A 20,744-nucleotide genomic window follows, 5' to 3' on the forward strand; every position below is an offset into this window, starting at 1 on the left:
AAGGGATGGTTCCATCTGCGTCTGTGCTGGTTGAATGGACCGCAGGGCAGGATGAACGAGGGAGGGAGGTGGGGCTGGAACAGATGCTCTGGCTGGCTCAGCCTAGGGGGCTCGACCACCCCCTCCTGGCCCCCCAGCTCTGCTGCAGCATCGGGAGACAGCCCAACGCTGTCTGCTCTTGACCCTCAGCTGGTCAGCCACGGCCAGGGCCACGGCCACGGCTGAAGGGCTGGTGGGACAATAACTGGGGGGCGAGGGAGGGAGAGGGGCTTCCTGCTGGAAGTTGGGAGGCTAAAAGCCAAGATCCCCAAGTGCCGGGGAGGGCAGGGCCAAGGGGAGGGAACCAGTAGCTCATCTGAGAGTCAAGGTGCCCAACCTAGAGCCAAGTTTGCAGAGTGGAGGGACCAGTGCAGAGGCCAGGGTGGTCCGGACAGGTGGTGTGCGATGAAGAGTAAGGCCAAGGCCTGTGGCAGCCATGGTGGTGCCCCGGCCAGGGTGAGCCCAGCTGTCCTCAGCTCCTGCCAGTGTGGGTCGGGGTTCTGGGTGGGTGGGCCCAGTGGGGCTGGACGAACGTCCCTAGTTCCCAGGGACAAGGCGGCCTGGAATGTTCTGGCTGGAAGGAGAAACTGCCCGGCGAGCCACGCAGGACACAGAGTCCAATGACGATGCATACTGGAAAAGAAAAATATATTAATGCCTCCATGCATTGTAAAATGTTTTACAGACAACAAACCAAAACGGACAAGAAAACTTCCAAATCCAGGGTCCTTGGTGGAGAAGTCTACGCCCCGCTGGGCCAGTTGGTCTCTGGGCTGTAACATTCTGGAGGAATCTGGTGCAGGGGGAGGTGCCAAGGAGGGTTTCTGCACAGCAACTTCCAGTGCCCTTAGCCCCCCTTCTTGCTAGGCGGGTCCGGTGGGAGGTCTGCACTCTAGTCCCCCCTCCCTGCAGGTGACCAGGAAGCTTCTCCAGACTCCATGGTGCAGTCCCGCTCCCCAGCTTAGGACCCCACCTGCATTTGCCCGTGCAAGCATGCGCACACACACACACACACACACACACACACGCTCACACACATTGTGCCTTTGCTGGCTCCCAAGCAGCCCCAGCCCTGGAATAAACTGCACCTCACCCCTACTCCCGCAAGGACCCTTTCTCCCCAGAAGAGAGCATTCAACAAGGCCTGTCCACTCCCCAAGCTGTGTGACCTTGCTCTGGTCGGCTGACCCTCCCGAGCCTTACTTTTCTCCCCTTTAAAATGAAGAGTCCTTTTCTTTCCGTCTCAGGAGCCTCAGGAGCGGCAAGGGCAGGGTCCCACTGCCTCAAGTGCATCCCAAGGGCAGGGAGCATCAACAGCCCCCTGGCCCTCCTCCTCAGTGGACCAGCTGCTTCCGCTTTCTGGGGGCTAGCTTGGGGTGGGGCCGGGGGTTGGGTGCCAGCGTGTTCCCAGCTTGGGTTTCACTTCCCTCCTGCCTCTGAGAGAGCGGGCCAAGCTCCCCAGTGGGCACCCAGCATGCTAGCGAGGGGGGATTGCCCGGGGACCTTGTCACTCAGAGCCACCCCGCCTCCCACGCCTGCTGCTGACCTGCCCGGCAGGTGGTTCCCCAGCCTGACTCAGGAGCCCCAGGCCAGGCTGGAACAAGGTAGCCTCCAGCCACCTTGCCCTGGGTGGGGAGGCAGCGCGGTGCCAAGGCAGGCCCCTCCCTTCCCTGGGCCTCTGTTTCCCTGTCTGAGGCCCTATCACAGTGGCCCCGCCGGCTGTGACTCTTATTATCAGGGATTTGTGGCCTGGGTAGGTATGGACTTCTTCCCGGTATCAGCCAAGTCCAGAGGTGCCGCGTGAACATGGGGCCAGACTGGACAGTGGGGGAAAGAGGAGTGGGGTGTGGAGTGGCCTAGGGCGGGGGCAGGAAGAGGCCACAGCCCTGAGTCAGAGGAGAGGGGAGAGGATGCTTCCCCAAGTGGGGTCCTGTCCCGGGCTAGGCAGGAGCGAACCCTGCAAACTCACGGTCTTGGGTCTGCTCTAAGACATATACTGGGTGGCGTGGGGACAAGGACAGCCCATAGCCCAGGCTCCATGTGGGCACCTGTGACCTCCTTTCCTCTACTCTCCCAACCCTAGTCTGCCCTTGGCCCCACTGGCGGCTCCTTCCTGGGCTCTCAAGGCCAGTCTGGCTCAAGGATGGCCCTTCGAGCCACCCCCACTCCTGTCCCAGGGGAGGGGGGCAGGGGAGTGGTGGGTGTTCCGCAGGGTCACCCTTCTGCAGAGCCCGTGTCCCCGTGCCGAGCAGGTGGGCCTGGGAGAATGGCCCGGGCCTGGAGGGCTCGGGTATATCTGACCTTGCTGGGCTGAGTGTGTCCCACCCCTGATTTAGTCTGTGAAGTCCTAGCCCCCAGGCCCTCAGAATGTGACTGTATCTGGCGATGGGCCTTGAAAGAGGGGATTACGGTTAACTGAGGTCATGAGGGTGGGCCCTGACCCGACCTGGCCAGACATTAGGACACTGCACACATAGGGACCGTGGGATCGCAGGGAGGCGGCGGCCCCCAGGGCGGACACGCACACCTTTGCTGTGGTTGAAGCTCCTCAGCCTGTTGTCCTTTGTGAGGACGACCCTACTTAACACGCCGCCAACGCAGGGCTTTGGGGGGCTTTCTGACACAGGAGGTAGGCAGAGGCAGTTTGGGGGCGGAAATTCCAGAACCGCACAAACGTTCGGATGGTTTGTGGAGACAGTGGGGACGTGGACGTCACTTCAGAGAGGCTTACTCGGACCATCCTTCTTAGAAGCAAACGTCCTCGTCGTTCTCCTCCTGCTCCTGACCCAACAGTGGGTTGGAAGCCAGTAGATGGGGATGGGGCCCAGCAAGGCAGGCGGGGTGCGGGGTTGGCTGCCGCAGCCCGGAGTGGGGTGCCGGGGCCTGTGCAGGGTGAGGAGGGGTCTGAGCAGGGGCTCTGGGGGGTCCAAGCAGGGTGAGGAGGACGCCTGCGGGGCAGGGCAGTGGGGGCAGTGGGGGCAGCGGGGGTGGGGGGCCAGGTTCCGCTCCGTTGAAGGAAGCAACAGACAGGGAAGGGAAGGCCGGGAGGAATCCCGCGTGGCTGGATTGTAATCGGAGAGGCCGGTGTGAACGCGTGCGTTTCTGCGCGCACAGGCAGAACCGGGCACACACCATCTGAGCTGCACGCCCCGTCCGGTGGGAAGCGCGGGGCCAGAGCGCCCCGTGCTTTGTGGGAGGCACCGGCAGCTTCTGTGGGCTCAGAGAGGACAGGGCTATTTGCTGCCCCCCCCCCCCCATTGGTCTCATCCAATCCTTCCCATAACCCTGTGAGTCGGACGGAAGGAAAGGGCTGAGGTCCCTTGTCCAGACCCACAGAGGATCCTTCGCACTGGAGCTCCCAGCCCCGCACCAGTCAGAGACAGTGTCCTGGGGCCGGAGGCAGAGGGCAAGGGAGTTTGCGTGGTTTGGATTCGGGGACAAGGACCCTTGTGCGGTGGCGCTGAGGGCGGGGAGGGGGCAGTGCTGGAACTGGCAGCCACCTCGCCCCTCTCGGGGTCAACACCGGGATGGAGGAGGGCCGCCCGGGCGGTGGTGGACCCTGTCCCCACTTGCGGCTGCAGGCCCGGTGCATGCGGCGCTGCTGCCATCTCGTGGTCACCCTGGGACACCTCCCTGAGCCCCCGAAACAGGCGGGGGGCGGCGGGGTGGGCTCTGCAAACCACCCACCGTCCGCTGAGCACGCACGGCCACCTGGGGTGGCAGCCCAGGCCCGTGAGTGGCACAAAGGCACCGTCGCAGGAACTGGGCTTGTCCTGGAGGCAGCGAGCGCCCTGGAGAGCTGGGGTCCCTGGAATGACCCGGGAGCCCGAGGCCCAGTGCCCCTGGCGGGGTGTCGGGAGCAGAGGCTGTTCCGGAAGGAAGGGGTACCCCCGTGGCAGTACGTAGGGGGTACTTGGACAGGGGCTGGGCTACTTGTCGTCTCAGTGAATCCTTACCACAGCCCCCCGAAAGAGCAGCGGCCACAGTCCGTTTTACAAGCGAGGCAACGGAGGCACAGAGAGGCTACTAATTTGCCTAAGATCACAGAGCTCAGGAGCAGCCCGGCCTGGATCTGCGGTGAGGACGGTTGGCGAGGCTGGATGCCGACACTGCGCTGAGGGACAGGTAGGGAGGTCAGTGTCGAAGCCCAGGGTGGGGTTCTGGAGGCCCCGGGAGGCCGGGAGGGAGCGCGGCGGGTGGAGGCTCTGCCGCAGCTCTGGGGTGTGCTTGCCACAGCCCCCAGGGGCCGCCTCCTGGGAGCCCCTTCCCCTGCCAGCGGGCTGGGCTCCATTCAACTTCCCCGTGTCCCTGGCCTGGTGCCACCTTCCGAGGCAGCTGGGCCCAGCAGGAGCGGCTGCTGCCTCATTAATCCTGTCCCACCGCCCCCGTGGCCCCCGCCGGCCGCTGGTCCTCTTTCCTGGGGGGCCGCGCGACTTCCGGCCGCTGCCGAGTGACGGCCCGGAGCCTGGGCCTGGGCCTCAGACACAGCCTGCTGCGGCAGCAGCGGGCTCTTGGGGGGAGGCTGCCCTTGGGGGGGTCCCCCCAGTGCTGCCCCCTGCAGGGGGAGCCCAGAGACCTTCCTGCCGGGCCCTGCCACCCGCCCCGGCTCACCTGTGCAGCCTCAGGCCGTCCCTGGCCTCCCAGCCCTGTCACTGCATCAGTCTCCTTCCTGCATGCAGAGCAGCACGTGGTGCTTTTGTATTTGTCTTTGTTGCCCCCTTCCCTGCCGAGTGACCCACCGGCCTGCCACCAGGCCGGTCACCTCATGCTCCCAGCGCTTAGAACCACGCCCGGTGTGCAGCCGGCGCTCGGGGGATCCCACACACAGGAAAGAACCAACAACTTGGCCGCTCTAGCCATTAACTGGGCCACGAGCCCCTGGCGCCAGCCACAGAAGGTCCCCTGGGCTTCGGGGCCTGGATCCCCATAAAATCACCATTCCCCACAGGGGACCCCTGAAACGGTGCTGTCACTCACCTGGGGGACAGATGAGGGAGGAGGCAGGCAGTGGGGGGTGAGTCGGGCAGGGAGGAGAGGCAGCAGTGCAGAGGACTCTTCCATTACTTAGTGGGTGACTAGGCAAGTCCTTGCTTCCCTGAGCCTCAGTTTCCCCACCTGTAAGCAGCGATCAAAACCATCGACCACACAGGGCTGTCGTGACTGTGGAAAGGCCCAGGCTCCGCTGAATGAGGTGGGGAGTGCTGGGGGAGCTGCAGGGGAGAGGGAGGGAGGTCAGGCCTGGGGACAGAGGTCTGCGAGCAGCACAAGGATCGTGTGTCCCCCGTGCCCTGCCACGTGAGCGGGCATGCGTCTGTGTAAGTGTGTGTGGCCGTCAGCGGTCCAGCCAAGCCAGGAGCAGGGCAGTGGTCCTCTATGGTTGCCATAGGACTCTTGTCTGACCCGCAGCTGCCGCCGACCTCGGCCACGCAGGGGCCAGCCGGAGAAGGTTCGTATGCCGCTGGAGGTGAACTTCTCCCCGCGCGTGGAATCAAGCACACAGCTCAGCTCAGTGCCCGACGCCGGTGGCCTGCCGTGTTGTTGCTGGCCGCCAGCAAGGAGGGGGCCTCTGGAGACCATGTGCTGGCGCGAGCGCGGACCCAAGGGGGCAGCGGGGCTAGCGACATAAAGCCGTCCGGGGCCATTCGGAGGAGGCCAAAGTCGCCAACACCTGGTCCCCTCTGAGTGCTGGGGCAGGCTAGGATGGAGGGGGTGCTGATGCCCGAGGGGAAGCAGGGAGAAGTGGCCAAGCCAAGCCACTCTGGCTTCCTCCCAGCTGTGAGTCAGAGCAGCCTAGCCAGGGCTGGCAGGGCTCCACACCTTGGCCTGGGGGACACGTGCCCGAGGACTAGCCCGTGTCCAGGAGCCCCTTAACACCTTGTTTAAAACCAGAGCCTTCCCGTTGCCCAAGCTCACGCGCAGCTCAGATGTGCAGGAGGCAGGAGGGCAGCTCGAGTCTGGACCAGCTGAGCCTGGTATGAGTGGATGGCGAGGGCCCAGGGGGCCTCTAGCTCACCGAAGCCATCCGACCAGGCTGATGGCTGGCTGCCCGGGGCAGTGGCATAGCTGCTCCCCCCTCGCCCCCAAAAAGAGGTGGTTTAGGTTGGAGAAAGAAATCAGATGTAGGGTGCGGCTGCCACCCGCCTCCAGGCTTGGCTTCTCTGCAAGCTCTGAAGCCTCGCCCAGACAAGGAGACCCCCGCCTCCCCTGCTCAGGGGATGGACAGGCCTAGGGCTGTCCCTGGAGTTCCTCGCCCCACCTCCACCTGGAGGGCTGGCAGGGCCCGGTCTCCTGCTTGCTCAGCTCCAGGCCACCCCTCACATCATAGGTGCTGCCTCCCTGTCACAGATGGGAGCCCGTGGGCTGCTCAGAGGCAGACCCGGGCCACACCCAGGCCCCCCTGGACCCCGGCATTCTGACTTGTGCTCTCTCCCACAGGCTGACCTTTCAGGCAGGTCAATTGCTCCACCAGAGGGCTGGGCTATGAGGGTCCAGCACACGCCTTAAGCACTGACTCTCGGGGAGCCTGGCGTGGAGATTCCAGACTGGGAAAGGTGGTTCCCCAAGACCTGGAGCTCTCAAGCTGCCATGTTGCATGACCGAGTAAGAACGGACACCCTACGCCTGGCCTGTGGCTCAGCTCCCCGAGCTGTGTGCCAAGTCACCCAAACTGAGCCTCAGTGCTGCCATCTGGAAATTGGTGACAAGGTACTGATGCACGAGGAAACGCCCAGTACACGATCAACGACTGCATCTCCGCCATGTTTTCTGGGCCGGGGCAGCTCACGTGACCCACTGAGTCAGACTCAGCATCTGTAAGATGAGATGCTAACTTTACTTCCCCCGGCGTTTCGTGACACCTCCACGAGCCCACGTGGATGCCCGCACTGTCTACACCTGCTCCCACGTGCCTCTTGTTGCTAGGCAGGAGCTGGCCTGAGGGGGCATGGCAGGGTGGAGGTGCCCTTGGGATGGAGGGATGCCACTCAGAGAGCGGTGCGGCCTCCTGGCAGGGCAAATCGTGGCTGACCTGCCCGTACCCGGTGACAGGTGTTGCTGGATGCCCCGTCCTGCTGCTCGTCCTGTACCATCTGCAGGTGCCCGTCTCCTGGACGGCCCCCAGCCCAGCCCAAAGCAGTCCCCGCAAGCCACTTCCCAGCTGGAGATGAACAGAGTCACTAGCAGGGTGCTTTTCTACCTTTAATTGGGGATACAAAAGGCACCTCTCCCAGTACGAGGATCGATCAACAGGTGGGTGGGCCCAGTGCCCGGTGGAGCCCTGCCCGGGAGGAAGAGAGGAAGGTTGCAGGAAAAGGCAGTGGAGGTCGTGGGGGGTCACAGGTGCTCCAGGCAGCCCCAGACGCCTCCCCTTTGCGGCCTGGGGAGGTCTCACCCCCACCATATGCAGCTTCGTACCTGGACAGCGTGCAGCTTGGCAGCCCCCTCAACAGCTAGCCAGAGCCCTTGGGCTCCACGAGGCGGGTGCCGGGGAATGGCCCAGGGCCTGTGACAGAAGCTTCTGCTGTCCCCAGCCCCCAGCCGAAGCCTCGGCTGACAGTGTGGGCCCCTCTGGGGATGGGTCCAGGGAGGGGATCACCCAGGGCAAGGAGTCACACCGGGGCGACCAAGCAGTCAGCCTGTCACAGGACCTCCCACTTCTCAGCAAAGTAGTGGTCGGTCGGGGTAGGGAAGGAGGCAGGAGTCGGCCGAGATTCCAACGTGGAACTGACCCGTTACCCCAGTTCATCCAGCTGCCTCTCCACAGCCCAGGCAGCGTGGCCCAGCCACAGCTGGGTCAGCCCATACTTGAGGAGAGAAGGGGATAACAAGCCATCCTCAAAGCAGCCTTAACACCGAAGGAGGGAAAGAAGCCCCGGCCAAGAGGTGCGGGAGCAGCAGGGGCTTGAGCTGCAGGCGCCAGGCCCCACGCTCATAAGGCAAACAGCTTGTCCTCATCTTTCTCTTGGGTCTTCTTTCGAGGGGCAGTGCCACGAGGGGGCCCCGGGGGCCCTGGGGGCCCCTCGGCCGAGGGGCTGGAGAGGTTGGGCAACCGATCAGCTGCTTTGGCCCGTTCTTCCAGGAACTTGTCAAATTCTAGAGGAACAAGAGAGGGGCTGAGGGTGGGTTCTGAGGCCCCGGGGTGGGGGGAGGAGGGGCAGGGGGCTGGGGCCTTCTACCTTCGCTGGTGACGCCCTTGGGCTCCTCTGCGTCATTCCCCTGAGAATGCAGAAGGAGGCAGAGGTTAGCCAGGGTGGTCCTCCGAGGCAGGCACAGGCTGCTGAACCCCAGTGGGCCAGGCTCAGGCTCTGGCTGGGCCCAGAACCTGAACCTCAGCCCACCCCTTCCTGAGCTGCAGTCTTAGGTTTTGCCTGACTGCTCTGTGCCTCAGTTTCCTGCGTGGCAAAATTGGTTGTCGGGAAGCTAAAATGGAATATTACACAGAACGCCAAGCCCAGTGTGTGGGGTGCCATGGGTCCTCAATAAACACCAGTTCCTTTCCTTCCAGTGTGTAGAGGGTGGACAGACTTTGCCTTGTGGTGGGAAGGGACCCAGAAGCGGAGACCACGCAGGCTAAAGTTGGGTGGGGGTGCCTTGTGCCACCACCCGACATGGACCCTTGCCTGACCTCAGGCAGAAACACGGTCTTGGCCGCCGGCAAAAGGCAGCCTCTGGGCCTGGGAGCGCTTTGGTCTTTGCTGCCCAAAGGTGAGGCGGCAGATGCGGGGGAAGGAGCCCTGGACGGGAGGGCTGAGGCTGGTCACCCCTTCTGATCCCTGGGGGCCGCAAGGCTCTGCAGACAGCCTGGGCCCCTGCTTCCTCCTGGGCTCAGCAGGCCTCCTGGCTGCTCATCAGCCTCCTGATCTGTGATGGGGCTGCCGGTGGTTTCTCTCGGACAGGTGCTGGAGGGCTCCCCGGGCTGGTGCAGGCGCAGGGCGCAGCGTGCTCACGGTTACCCTCAGCCTGGCCTGCCTTCCCTCCAGCCTGCCGAGACTCCCGGGGACGCGCAGTGGTGGCACGCTCAGAAAGGGTCCGCTCCAGCAGCTGTGAGGCGTGCAGGGCCCAGGCCCTCCTCTGAAGGGAGTGCCCACCAGAGGGTGGGGGGAGGTGTCCCACGCTGATGCTCCCCTCCCCACCAGCTGTTCGCCCTGCCCCGTGACAGTTACTTCCTCGTGAGACGAACGGGAGCCCGCGGTCAGCTGGGTGAGGAATATGCCTGAGCCTCTGTTCCTGGGCTGGGCGGGCCCTGGCTTACCACGTCCGTGGACAGCCACTGCTCGATGTCCTCCATGAGGCAGGCCTGGGTGACAGGGATCTGGAAGGAAGGGCAGAGGGTGAGGCAGTGAGGGGCAGAGCACTGGGCGCCAAGATGGAAGGCCTCAGCAGCTTGGAGTCCACTGGCTGGCGGCTTACAGCTGTCACCCCCCCCCCCCCCCCCCATGAAATGGGGCCACACACCCTTCTGGGGAGGTCAAGATCCTGGTAGCCCCTCTACCATGGCTCCTGCCAGCTCCCTCCCCTGCTGGGCTGGGCTGTGGGCAAGGGGCTACAGGGCCACTAGGCTAGGCAGGGCACAGGGAGGGGGCTCCTAACAGCTGGAGCACGGACATGAGAAAAGAACGCCCCCCCCCCCCCCGCTGCCTCATGCCAAGGGCGCTGAGGTGGTGCCGGGCATCAGGGCCGGGCCTAAGCACAGCTGCTCAGGAGCATCCGATGGAAGAGTATCTGAAGCCCGGGGAGGGGCCGGCCATCAGGGGTGGGGTAGGAACGGCTGCGGGGCTGGAGCAGCCAGCCTCTGTCCCCGCGGCCCCTCTGCAGACTCAGAGCTCCCGTGTGAAGGGGCGGAGAAGCACCAGAGCGCAGGGATGTGCCCAAATGACCAGACCAGGCCAGGCTGGTGCGCTCAGGTGCTGGGGCTACTCACGGGGCCTTTCGCTTTGTGCTGCCGACGCACGGGCTCTGCCACAGAGCCTCGCACACAGCGGCGGGGGGCTTCCGTCTACACTGGGAGAACCCAGTGGGGGGGGGGTTTGGGGACAGAGTCAGAGACCGCAGTCTGGCTCGGTCCGTGACGCGGAACCTACCTGCCAGGCCGCTGCGGGGATGAAAGGAGGGGATGGAGAGAAGGGCTCGCACAGAGGGGGTGCTCGAGAAGCCCTAGTTACTATCCCCCTCCTTCAGGCAAGAGAGGGAGACTGACAGTCCTTCCCCAGCCAGGCGGGCTCTGTCCCCAAGCTCTGTCCCCGGCACCCGAGGAGAGCCCGGAGCGGAGCAGAAGCCCCCTTCCCAGCAGCGGCAGCGGCGGCGCGTGCTCTGGGCTGCCCACACCAGCCCCCTCTCCCCCTCAGCTCTCTGCTGCCACTCAGCCCAGCACCGGCGAGCCCCAGTCACCTCCCGGCTGCCAGACGGGCCACCTGGGCCTGGCTTCTGAGGCAGGAGCCGGAAGGGGGCACCGAGGGGCCGTGGAAGCAGGAGCAGAGGGGGTGGGACAGTGCCGATGCTGGGTGGGGGGGCACCCACAGCACCCCTTGTTCTTCTCTGCGTCTCACGGTCCTGCCCCCGCCAATGGCACCACTAGGTGGGACCCCTGCCAGTGGCAGCCTCCGCTCTCTGGGCTGGCCGGCCTGGCCTCTCCTCACCATGCCTTGTCTCCTCATCCAGGCACTGAGGCTCTTCTCACTGCTGCCTCCCATCTGGGTGAGGAAAGGTCACGCCGAGGGTGGTGGGAAGGGCAGGGCCAGGGCCGCTGTGTGCTGGCAGCCTTCTCCACCACGGACGCCCCTCTCGGGTCGGCAGGCCGATCACTGCCTTAGGAGGCCGTGCGCGCAAGTGTCTGGGTGTGGGCGTGCACGTGCGTACGCACACCTGTGCAGCTGCTGGGGCTGTGGTGGCAGTTGGCGGGGTGGGGGTGGGGGGGGGCAGGAAGCAGCAGAGGGTGTCTCACTGTGGGATGAACCACAACGGCCCTGGGACCCCAGGGTCCTGAATACGCTGGGCAAAGCTTCTCCTCCCTTTCCAGAACGATCCTGGGGGCGGGCCTGTGCAAGCCCAGAAGGGTGGAGTAGGCAGCTGTCAGCCCGTCTGGTGGTTCTGCAGTGATGCTGATGGGTGTCCCAGGATTAGAACATGGGCTTACCCAGTCCCCTCATGTGTATCGATGGGCAACCGGGATTCTCGAGGACCCCAGAGATGACTGGTGCAGAGACAGGCTAGAGTCCTGCCTCCCCGACCCTGGACAGACCGGCCTGGAGCCAGGCACTCGCTGTCCAACACCCCCGCGACTTGTGGAGCCCGGGGGCAAACCCTGGCTGCCCCCAGAGCTGGAACTGGATGCCACGCTGCACCTGGCTGCTTGGAATCACAGCCTGACAGCTTGGTGGGAGAAAGCCTTACCAGCACCCAGCCAGACGTACCCACGTCGGGAGCAGGTGTGTAGGGACAGTTTTAAGAACACCATACCCTGATCTAATGGAAGCCGCTTAAATCTCTCGAGGGATCAGCGAGGAATAAGCAATCATTTAGCAGCTTCTGCTCTTGTGCAAGTGGAGCTGTGTGTATGTGACCTCTTTGGGGCCGTGAGGCCGTGTTGGAGCTAGGAGACCTGGGCTCTAGTTCTTGTCATGCCCCCGACACGTGTGCCCCTGAGTCGCTGTGTGCCCTGGGCCAGGGACATCTGTCCTGGGCAGCAGCTCCTTCATCTGCCACTGGAAGGGGTTGGCTATGGAGTTAGCCTCTGCGCATGAGAGGCCAGGTGGCCCGAGAGGGAAGAGCTTCTAACAGGCTTCCAGAGTGTTTGGATTCATCTGGATTCCGGGCGCCAGATTTTCTGGAGTGTTCCCCCCTGTTCCTTAGAACTCTGCAGGCCATCTGGGGCTCTTACTACCAGCTCCAGCCATGGAGCCAGAAAGACCAATGGCCGTGAGATCTTGGCAAAGGACCTCGCCATGCTAAGCCTCGGTTTTCCCAAACGTAGGTGGGGGTAACCACCCAGCAGCGCTGGGAAGATCAAACGCCTCCCTACGTGCCAGGTACCACGCTAAAAATGTTACACCTGCTGCCTCCCCTGACCTGTCTCTGGATCTCAGTCTTCTCACCTGTCAAAGGGGATAATAACACACCCTAAGGGTTTGTGTGAGGACTCAGAAAGGGGGATACGTAGAGGGTCTGGCACAGGGCACCGGCTGGACAGATGCCCGCTTACAAAGGAAAATCACGGAGGCTCTGAGACACGGGTGTGAATGCGCTCTGCTTGGAGCTAGCCACACAGCACGCTCGGGGGACGTGTCACGTTCTAGCTGCTCCTGCCTCCACAGAGTACCACGTCTTGCTCTGCTCTCACTTGGGAAGGCCTCCTGAGATGCTGGGGACGCCTTTGGTGAGGCTCTGGGACGCCCCACCCACTGGCATACTGGGCAGCTTCCGCCTCCTAGCTGCTCTCCCAGCCTCCCACGCTGGATCCTTCTAAAATGGACAGATAAACCTTCCCTCTGCTCAAGACTGACCATGGCCTCCACCTCACACAGTGCTCCTGGCTGTCAGAGGCCCTCTGGTCCCTGCTGCCTCTCAGGCTCTGTCTCCCGTCACCTAGTCCCACCCTGGCCTCAGAAACCTGTGCTGTGCCCGGGCCTCTCCTCTGCCAGCCCTTCACCCCTGCCTCTCCGATTCCTGGGCCCTGCCATTTCTAGCTGCCTCCCAAGAAGCCACTCTGTCCACTTACTGGAATAGGAACTCTCGCCGCCCCAAAGGCATCCAGAGACAAATTCAAAGGGACGAGAACCGGACCTGGAGTTCTTGCCAAGGGGGAGGGGCCACCCAGAGAGCGCGCTCAGTGCCGGGCACGTGGCTCTCACTCTGTACGTGGCCAAGCACTTCGAGGGAACTAAAATGGTGCCCCTGGATGCCTCCCTACAGTTTTAGGGTCTGTCCTCTGGTCCTCTGTGTCCACACTCCTGCCAACAGCGGGGCTCTAGAGAGGCGGTGAGGTAGAGTGTTGACGGAGCTCAAACTCTGCCAAGCACCTTACACACTCCCTGTCACACATCCTTCTGTAAGCCACTGTACAGGTTAGCCGCGTGCCTCAGGACACACAGCCAGCAAGCCATGGCGCTGGGACGGGAACCCAGGCTGTGGGAGTCCAGCTTCCCGGCCCAGACCCAGGTGCATCCGAGTCCTTGCTCCAACCCTTCCTTGCTGGGTGAACTTGGGCAGATGACTTAACCTCTCGGAGCGTTGCCTCCGCTGTGTGATGGCAATTACCACATAAGCGGCAAAGGGCCCAGCACACGGGGCAGGGACACCGGTGGGCAAGCATTCCTTGGCTTCCCTTCTGGAAAAAGTGGCCGCAGGACCCTCTGCTTACCGCTCCAGTGTTCTGCTGTCGGGCATCCAGGGCTCCCGCCAGACTATCTGCTGCTTGGGGGGCTTCGTATTTCACCCTGAAACACAGAAGCCACCGCCACCATGAACACTGCCCTTGCTGTTCCAGGTATGGCGGGATCCAGCTGGGGCCTAAGGGAGGGACTCCGAAGCAGGACAAAGCAAAGAGGAAGTCGACGCTAGGGCACTCTCCTCTCTGTGGGCTGTCTTCTGCTGTGCTGGAAGCCAGTCCCCAGGGAGGGCGTGCAGGAGAACCCATGACCCGAGGACGTACAGGATGTGCCCTCCCCCCAGCATCTCATGCTCTCCTTGCCTCCGAGCCTTTGCACACACTGTTCCTATAGCCTGAAACGGCCTTCCTGCCTCTCATCCCCGAGATCCAGCCCTGAGCACCCTCTGCAGAGTTGCCAGCCACCACGCATGCGTCCACAGTGCCTGGCACACCCCTCCAGGATAGCGGTTAGCACTGCACGGTCTCCCCATGAGACCGCAGGCTCTGGAGAGCAGGCACCGGGTATGCTTTTCTCTGCCCCACCCAGGGCCCTGCTTCCGAAAGGAGCGATGGCACAACAGCGAGCCTCAGCCAGGCTGGTGGGCCAGGCCAAGTGCCAGGGGCTCTCTGGCACGGCCCGTGTGCTGCCTGCTGGGGCCCGGCGGGCAGGCCACCCTTCTGGCTGCAAATCCCACTGGACTCATTAGCTTCCACCCACACAGCGGCCTCACAGTGCCCCAAACTCCATGGCAACCGTGAGCTGCTGGTCCCTGAGCACCGGAGCTTGGGAGTGCAGACTGCTCAGACTAAAGACGCAGCTCATAGCCCAGGCTGCCTCTGGTCAGTGGGCAGGGCTGAGCAACCTCACTGAGCCAGGCCAGCCTCTCAGATCTGACCTGGCTGTGGTGTGCAGAGGGCATCCCTGGGCCCTCGGAGGCCCACTGACAGTTCCCAAAGACAGGGCAAGGTGGGGAGGCCAAAGGTCATTCAAATGACCAGAATGACCACTGGGGAGCCACGGGCAACTGCTGAGGGGATCCCTTAATCCAGAGCTTCCCTTGGCTGTAAATCCTGGCTGCCCAGAACTCAGTCCTGGGTCCTGAGCAAAGGGCTGAGAATACCAAGCAAACTGCTTCCCCTGACAAGCCTGTATGGGGCCAGTCTTGAGAAGCTGAGGCAAGGGGCTGGTTTGGGCTGCTGAAAGCACCTCCCTGAAAACACTGTCCCCAGGAAAGGACAGAACCCCAGCTCTGGTGCAGAGGGGTCAGATCTGAGTAGAGCAACAGGGACCTCTGGGGGAAAGTTAAGGGTGGCGAGTGATCACAAGAAATGACAAGTCCCTGAGGTTTTATCAGGGATCTTCCCTGCCTGCCTTGGAGGGCTTGGTGTGTGGCCTACAGTGTAGTGGGGAGGTGGGTCGGGCTGGAGACGGTTCTGGAACCAGCAGCCTTGGGCTCTCAACCTAGTGCTGCCACGTATCAATGGCCTGACTTGGGGCAAATGACCCAGCCCCTCAATGCCAAGGCTTCCTCCTCTGATCAGATCATGTAAGACTCTGGCACACAGTTGCTCATCAAACCACAGGGGTCCCTTCCCCCTCCCAGGCCTGCCTGTGGGGCATGAAGTCTACCTCTTGGCCACAGGACTGTCCGGGCCACGAGGACTGATCTAGGGAGTAGGAACTCTGCCGTCCTGAGGGGTACAGGCAGGGGGCTGTGTGTCCTTCCACGTGGCGTGCCCAACAACTGGGTTCAGGGGCCCAGAGAGGCTCTGCCCTGACAGAGGGCAGCCCAAACTGTGGAGGATGGGGTGGGGCGGGGGCAGGCCACTCACTCTTTCCGTTGGTCAGCCAGAGAGCTGCCCCGGGTCAGCGCAAACATGTCAAACTCGCCTTCCAGTTGGCCAGAGGCCTCCAGAGACTGCAGGCCAGCCCTCACGCTGCTGGAGCCCAGGTCTGCAAGGACAGAAAGGCACGTGAAGGGCCCGCCACCTATTCCTGCACACTGAGCAGGGGCTGAGCTGCCAGGCCCAGGGATGATTCTGGAGAAGCAGCAGGGTGGGGGGTGGGGACAGTGCGGGCGTAGGAGGGGGCAGGCCGCCTGCTGGCTGAGGGACCGTGGGCACGTGACTTGCTCTCCCTAAGGAGGAGACCCAGGCCCCCTCCCAGGGCAGCTGTGCGGACAGCAGGTAAAACGCGGCCCAGCGCATCTGGCGCAGTACATGGCTGAGCAGGGGGTGGGAGGTGAGACGTGCGGCTAAGTTTTCAAACAGCCTAGCAGCAGTGCTTCTGGGCTCTTGACTACTTCCTAGGGCTTGGCACAAGCACGCAGCCAGCTGTAGGGACACTAGTCACAGCGATGGTGATGGCGACTGCTGGCGTGCTGGGGGCGCGCACCCCGGGCCCGGCGCCGGTCTAAGCCCCCTTTGCGCGTGTGCTTACCCGGTCCTCACGGCGACCCTGCCTGTTACACGGCAGCGAGAGGGACACAGGGCGTTCAAGTGACTAGCCCAAGCTCGCCTGGATGGCTCGGGCCACAGAGAATTCAGTGTTGAGGGGCGACCACAGAGCACTGGGCTTCTGAGGTCTGAGGGCGCTTGGGAGTTGGCGGGCTGGGAGGGAGAGCTCCACGTGTTCGGTCCTGGGCACCCAACCTTGCAGTGGGGGTCCGGCCCAGCGAGGTGAGGTCAGGGCCGACCTTCTGCTGCTGGCACTCCAGCTCCAACAGTCTAACAGGAGGGCACCCCCAAACTGCAGCGGTGCCCACAGCACCATAATGTGCCCTCGGCCAGAACCCCCCACACGGCACTTACTCATTCCCGCCAGCTGGGACGAGAGGCTGCCGGTGGCCGCCTGGTCAGGGCCCATGTCGATCAGGTCAGCTGCCGCCTCGACCTCTTGTGGGGCCTGGGGAGAAGGGAGATGCCACCGTTGCTCGAGGATGTGCCACGAGGGCCCCAGCAGCTACGACTGGGAATCAGCCCCACTCTGCCTCTAGCTCAGCAGCACCCCTGGGAGGCTGGGAAGACCCTGGGGCATCAGCTGGTGGCAGAGCCTTAGTTACCTTAAAGGAACAGTGACAGAAAAAGTGAGAAGGGGACTTCTCTCTGGGCCTGGATAAGAAGGCACATCCTATGCAGGATGTCCAGGGAGGGAGGTGAGCACAGCCCTCCTCTTCCTTCCCATCAACACGGGCATGATCTGGTCCCAGAAAAGCGCCTTTACCTTGCCGGTCTGGCCTGTTCGGAACCGTTCAAACCTACGAAGACAGAAACAAGGCGGGTCAGAGAGACAGAGAGGCCCCTCAGCACAGCCCAGCTCTTCACGCTGCTGGCCACCAAATCCACGGCAGTGAGTCACGATTAGGGGGACCGATCCAATTTATGCCTGCTGTCCCCAGGGAACTGTTAACAACATTGCCCCTTGTTCACTTGCCAGACTGTCCCACTTTGAATGATCAATCATCTGGCCCCTTGTCATGACCAGCAGTAAATGAACCAACAGGAGTAGGCTAGAAAAGAGGAAAATGGGGATGCACAGCCCATGGCAAAGCTGAGTGCTGTTTTATCAAACATGTTCGGGGATTCGCTTACACACGTGTTCCTGTGTCACTGGCTCTCCGAAGTGGTGTCGGAAGACATGCATCTCTTATGCTGCTTCCTGGAGCCACTGGGACTAGCCTCCAGGCTGCCGAGGTGGCTGCAGAAGGCCGTGGTCTGCTGAGGCCTGGCCTGTCACTTACTGAGTGACCGTGGGTACGTCCTTTCTGAACCTCAGCCTCCTCATCTATTACAAGGGGACAGCGGAAGCTCCCTCCCAGATGTGAGGATCCAGTGAAGACCCTGACTTTAGGTAGGACCGTGAACTAGGAGGCAGCAGCCATATGTCAGGCCTGACGCCTGTGCGTGTCAAGGGGCCCTAGTCATCCCCAGATCGGGCCCTTGGGCCACCTCAGCCTACACCTCAAAATGGCAGAAAGTGACTCTTCTATTCCACTGGGCCAGGGAGCAGGAAGGGCTGGGCAGACGTGGCCCCCAGCAGGCCACCCCCCCTTCCCCTACTCTCCACTGACTCAGAATCACTCGGGGTCTGTTGCTGCAGAAAGACAGGAAATGAACGAAGGCTGGAGAAGGCAGGATAACTGTGTCTTGACCCAGACATCCCTGGTTGCTAAGTGCTTACAGGTATCACTGCACGGACTCTTCGTCACCCCACGGGGCAGATACAGAGAGCCCGGCACCCCCTTCTCCCTTCTTTGGTAATAGCACCCGAGTGCCGTCTGGGGAGTAGCTCTTCCCCCATTTCCTAGGGTCCTGGTACAACCACCTGCAAGGAGCCCTCTTCCCTTCACCAACTGGTGGGTACAACAAAGCTGAGCAAATCCATTTCTCCTGGGGAGCTGACTCTTGAACAGAATGACAGAAAGTGGGCAAGTGTCTGGGGCCCATTTCCTGATGGCCACACCCTAGGAACATGGTCTGGGAGTTTCTGCCCTGAGACCTCCGAGCCAGCCTGGGATCTCTCTTTCCTGCTCTGCTGGTGGGACTCGCTGTTTGACTCTTCTTTGGACTCTGAAAGCTCTCCTGTCCGTAAAGGCTATTCTCCTCATGAACTCTTTTTCCTGCTGAAGTGAGTTCGTGTAGCGTGCAAAGAGCCAAAGTCAAGTACGTAGCGGGCCCACGGCAAGGACAGAGCAGCCGCGCGCAGGGACGCAGCGGCAGGGCACGCTCGGGCCTGGAGAGCAGCGGTGGCAGGCTGCGTGGAGCTCATGCCCACCGGGGAGGGAGAGAGCTGACGGCACGCATGTCTGAGAGGGCGGCGGGAGGAGGCCAGACGGTGCAGACAGGCCGGCCGGGGAGGGAGCGGGCTGGGGCACTGCCGGCCAGAGGCCGGGGGAGGTGGCAGGCTACCGTTCATGGCGCAGGAACACATTGTTGAGGTTGTCATTGACGATGAGCAGCTCCTCGGTGAGCTGCTCATTGGCGATTCGGGGGATGAGCTCCAGGACCCGCTGCTGCATGGCTCGGCACGTCCGGTTGAGCTCCTGCGGAGGGAGGGGGAGAGATGGCCTCAGCCCCTGGGCCCAGAACGCGGCCGTCGCCGGGGGCCGGGCCCCACAAACGCGCTTCTGGATCCCGCCGCCAGTGTCCTACGCCAACAATGAGCACAGGGGAGACAAGCTACAGGCGAGACGGTGCGTGCAGACTTCCCGCTGCCGCCTTTGCTCGGGTGAAAACCAACAGTGCCAGTGGTCGGGGGGACGCACCGCAACTTTTCTGGGTGATTGGGATCTTTTCGTAACCGAGACATAAAAACACCAAACCAGACCTCTCCAGCTATTATCTGCAAACCCTGATTTTGAATTTTCCCTAATTTTTTTAAAAAAGATTTTATTTATTTGAGAGAGCGAGAGAGAGAGCATGCACGTGTGTGCAGGAGGCAGAACACGAGCTGTGGGGAGGGCAGAGGCAGAGGGAGAAGCAGACTCCCAGCGGAGCATGGAGCCCAACACGGGGCTCAATCCCAGGACCCTGAGATCATGACCTGAGCCGAAGGCAGGCGCTTAACTGACTGAGCCACCCAGGTACCCCTTCCCTAATTTCTTTTTAAATACTTTTTACTTTGGACTAATTTTAGATTTGCAAAAAAGTGGCCAAGACAGTAGAGCTCTCCACTCAGCTTCTCCTCAGGTTGGCGTTTGTCAAGACGAAGACATTAACACCGACCCAATGCTACGAACTCAACTCCAGGCTTTCTTCAGTCTCGCTGTTCTCCGACTAATGTCCTTCTGGCTCCAGGATCCCACACTGCACTCGGTCGCCGTGTCACTGACTGACTTTTAACTGGTAAATTATATATTTAAACTCTCTTTGGGAAAGAGAAAAAAACTAAACGCCACAGCTGTGTAAGTTTCTCATTTGTAAGACGGACTCTTTCTTCAGGTACCAGCCACTAGGCGGCCGGGTGCCTGGGTCACGGTCTCAAGGTGCAAGGAAGCGGTCGGCTCTTTTCTCCCACAAGCACCGTGAAGACCAGACGCTGCCCCACTACTGACTTCGGTTCTCTTTTGGACCGTTACCCCCCCTCCTAGAATTTCCTCATCTGCCTTTATCGTGGGGCAGGGCGGGCCCGAGTGACTTTCAACACCCTATGGGCCTCCCTTCTCTTCCTCCTGTGACCAAGCACACTTGTGGCTTTGTCCCCACTTCCTCACCCTCCTCGGAGCAGAACAGCAGTGGCCGGACCCAGGCTCCTGGGTTCGAATTCCAGCTCTGCTGCTTACGAGCCATGTGACCCCGGGCACATTACGTGCCCTCTCTTCGCCTCAGTTTGCTGACCTGGGCAACGGGGATGATGACAGTACCCACCTCCTGTGGGGGGTGGTGAAGATTAGGTGAATGACTGTACATCAAGTGTCTACATCAGAGCCCGGTGCACGGGAAGTGCTCATTACTTGTGAGCTGTTACCATGAAAACGTAATCACTCACACCTGGTGGCTCCTGGGCCTTAGGGTCCCCCAGCTTTCTTGGTAGCGCTATGAACTGACCTCCACAGGTAGGGTAGGGCCTTCAGTGGTCCCCAGCTGGGGATGGGACGGTGGGAATACTGTGTGACACGTGGAGCGAAAACCCGTGGCTCCCACTGGCCCCGGGGGCCGGAGACCAGCTGCCCTCTCCTCCCCAAGCTGGCGCTGCTCTCACACCAGCCTGCTAAGCTCCGTACTCTGAAAGGGGGAAATCAGAACAATCTTACAGATGAGGATACTGAGGCAAGAGAAGCTATTCTGTTCAAACCAGAAAATGCTAGAGCCCTGAATTCCAATGCAATGGAGCCCAAAGTCTCTGCCCGGTTTTGATCTCTCCCACTGTGACCACGAAGTTCTGAGTAAGCTGTGAGAACTGTAGCGTGGCTGGGGAAGAAATGTGTGTGGGCAAATGCTGGAGAAGTCACCTGGGGGCGGAAGGGTGCCTGCTCACCTGTAGCAGCTCCAGGTCTGCAGGCTCTGCCTGGGTGGGCACCAGCTCCGTCAGCATCTCCGACATCACCCTCACGTTCCCACTCACCATCTCGAGCTCGCTGCGCAGCTTCGCGATCTGAAATACACCGGCGGCCCTGGTGAGCTAAGCCAGGGGTCCAGAGCCACTGTCGCTAGCGAGGAGAGCCTGGCACCACGAGCTGGGGTGGGGTGGGGGGGTACCCAGAGGAACCGACCTGCCAGTACGCTCTAGGCTCTTGAGCCACAGTCCTCGGTGGGTTGCTCCCACCACCCTGAGACCCCCTTACAGAGGTGCTACCAACCGTTACCATCTCCAAACTGGGGAGCCTGGTTCAGGGAAGGCCAA

General features: G+C 62.0%; 1 protein-coding gene across 1 annotated transcript in view; it reads right to left on the minus strand.

Moving 5' to 3' along the window:
- Positions 1 to 7,218: 7,218 nt before the first annotated feature.
- Positions 7,219 to 20,744, minus strand: part of TOM1 (target of myb1 membrane trafficking protein) — a 36,619-nt gene continuing 23,093 nt past the window's right edge. The window contains exons 7-15 of the mRNA XM_034987627.1: positions 20,379 to 20,495; positions 18,311 to 18,444; positions 16,626 to 16,659; positions 16,214 to 16,307; positions 15,236 to 15,356; positions 13,394 to 13,469; positions 9,290 to 9,349; positions 8,214 to 8,253; positions 7,219 to 8,130 (exon numbers count right to left, since the gene is read on the minus strand). Of these exons, the coding sequence (XP_034843518.1) occupies positions 7,967 to 8,130; positions 8,214 to 8,253; positions 9,290 to 9,349; positions 13,394 to 13,469; positions 15,236 to 15,356; positions 16,214 to 16,307; positions 16,626 to 16,659; positions 18,311 to 18,444; positions 20,379 to 20,495 (840 nt within the window). The 3' untranslated portion in view covers positions 7,219 to 7,966. The remainder of the gene's footprint in view (positions 8,131 to 8,213; positions 8,254 to 9,289; positions 9,350 to 13,393; positions 13,470 to 15,235; positions 15,357 to 16,213; positions 16,308 to 16,625; positions 16,660 to 18,310; positions 18,445 to 20,378; positions 20,496 to 20,744) is intronic.

This window comes from Mirounga leonina, unplaced genomic scaffold (assembly GCF_011800145.1).
Source record: "Mirounga leonina isolate KUSES-001 unplaced genomic scaffold, KU_Mleo_1.0 Mir_418, whole genome shotgun sequence".
Taxonomy (NCBI): Eukaryota; Metazoa; Chordata; class Mammalia; order Carnivora; family Phocidae; genus Mirounga; species Mirounga leonina.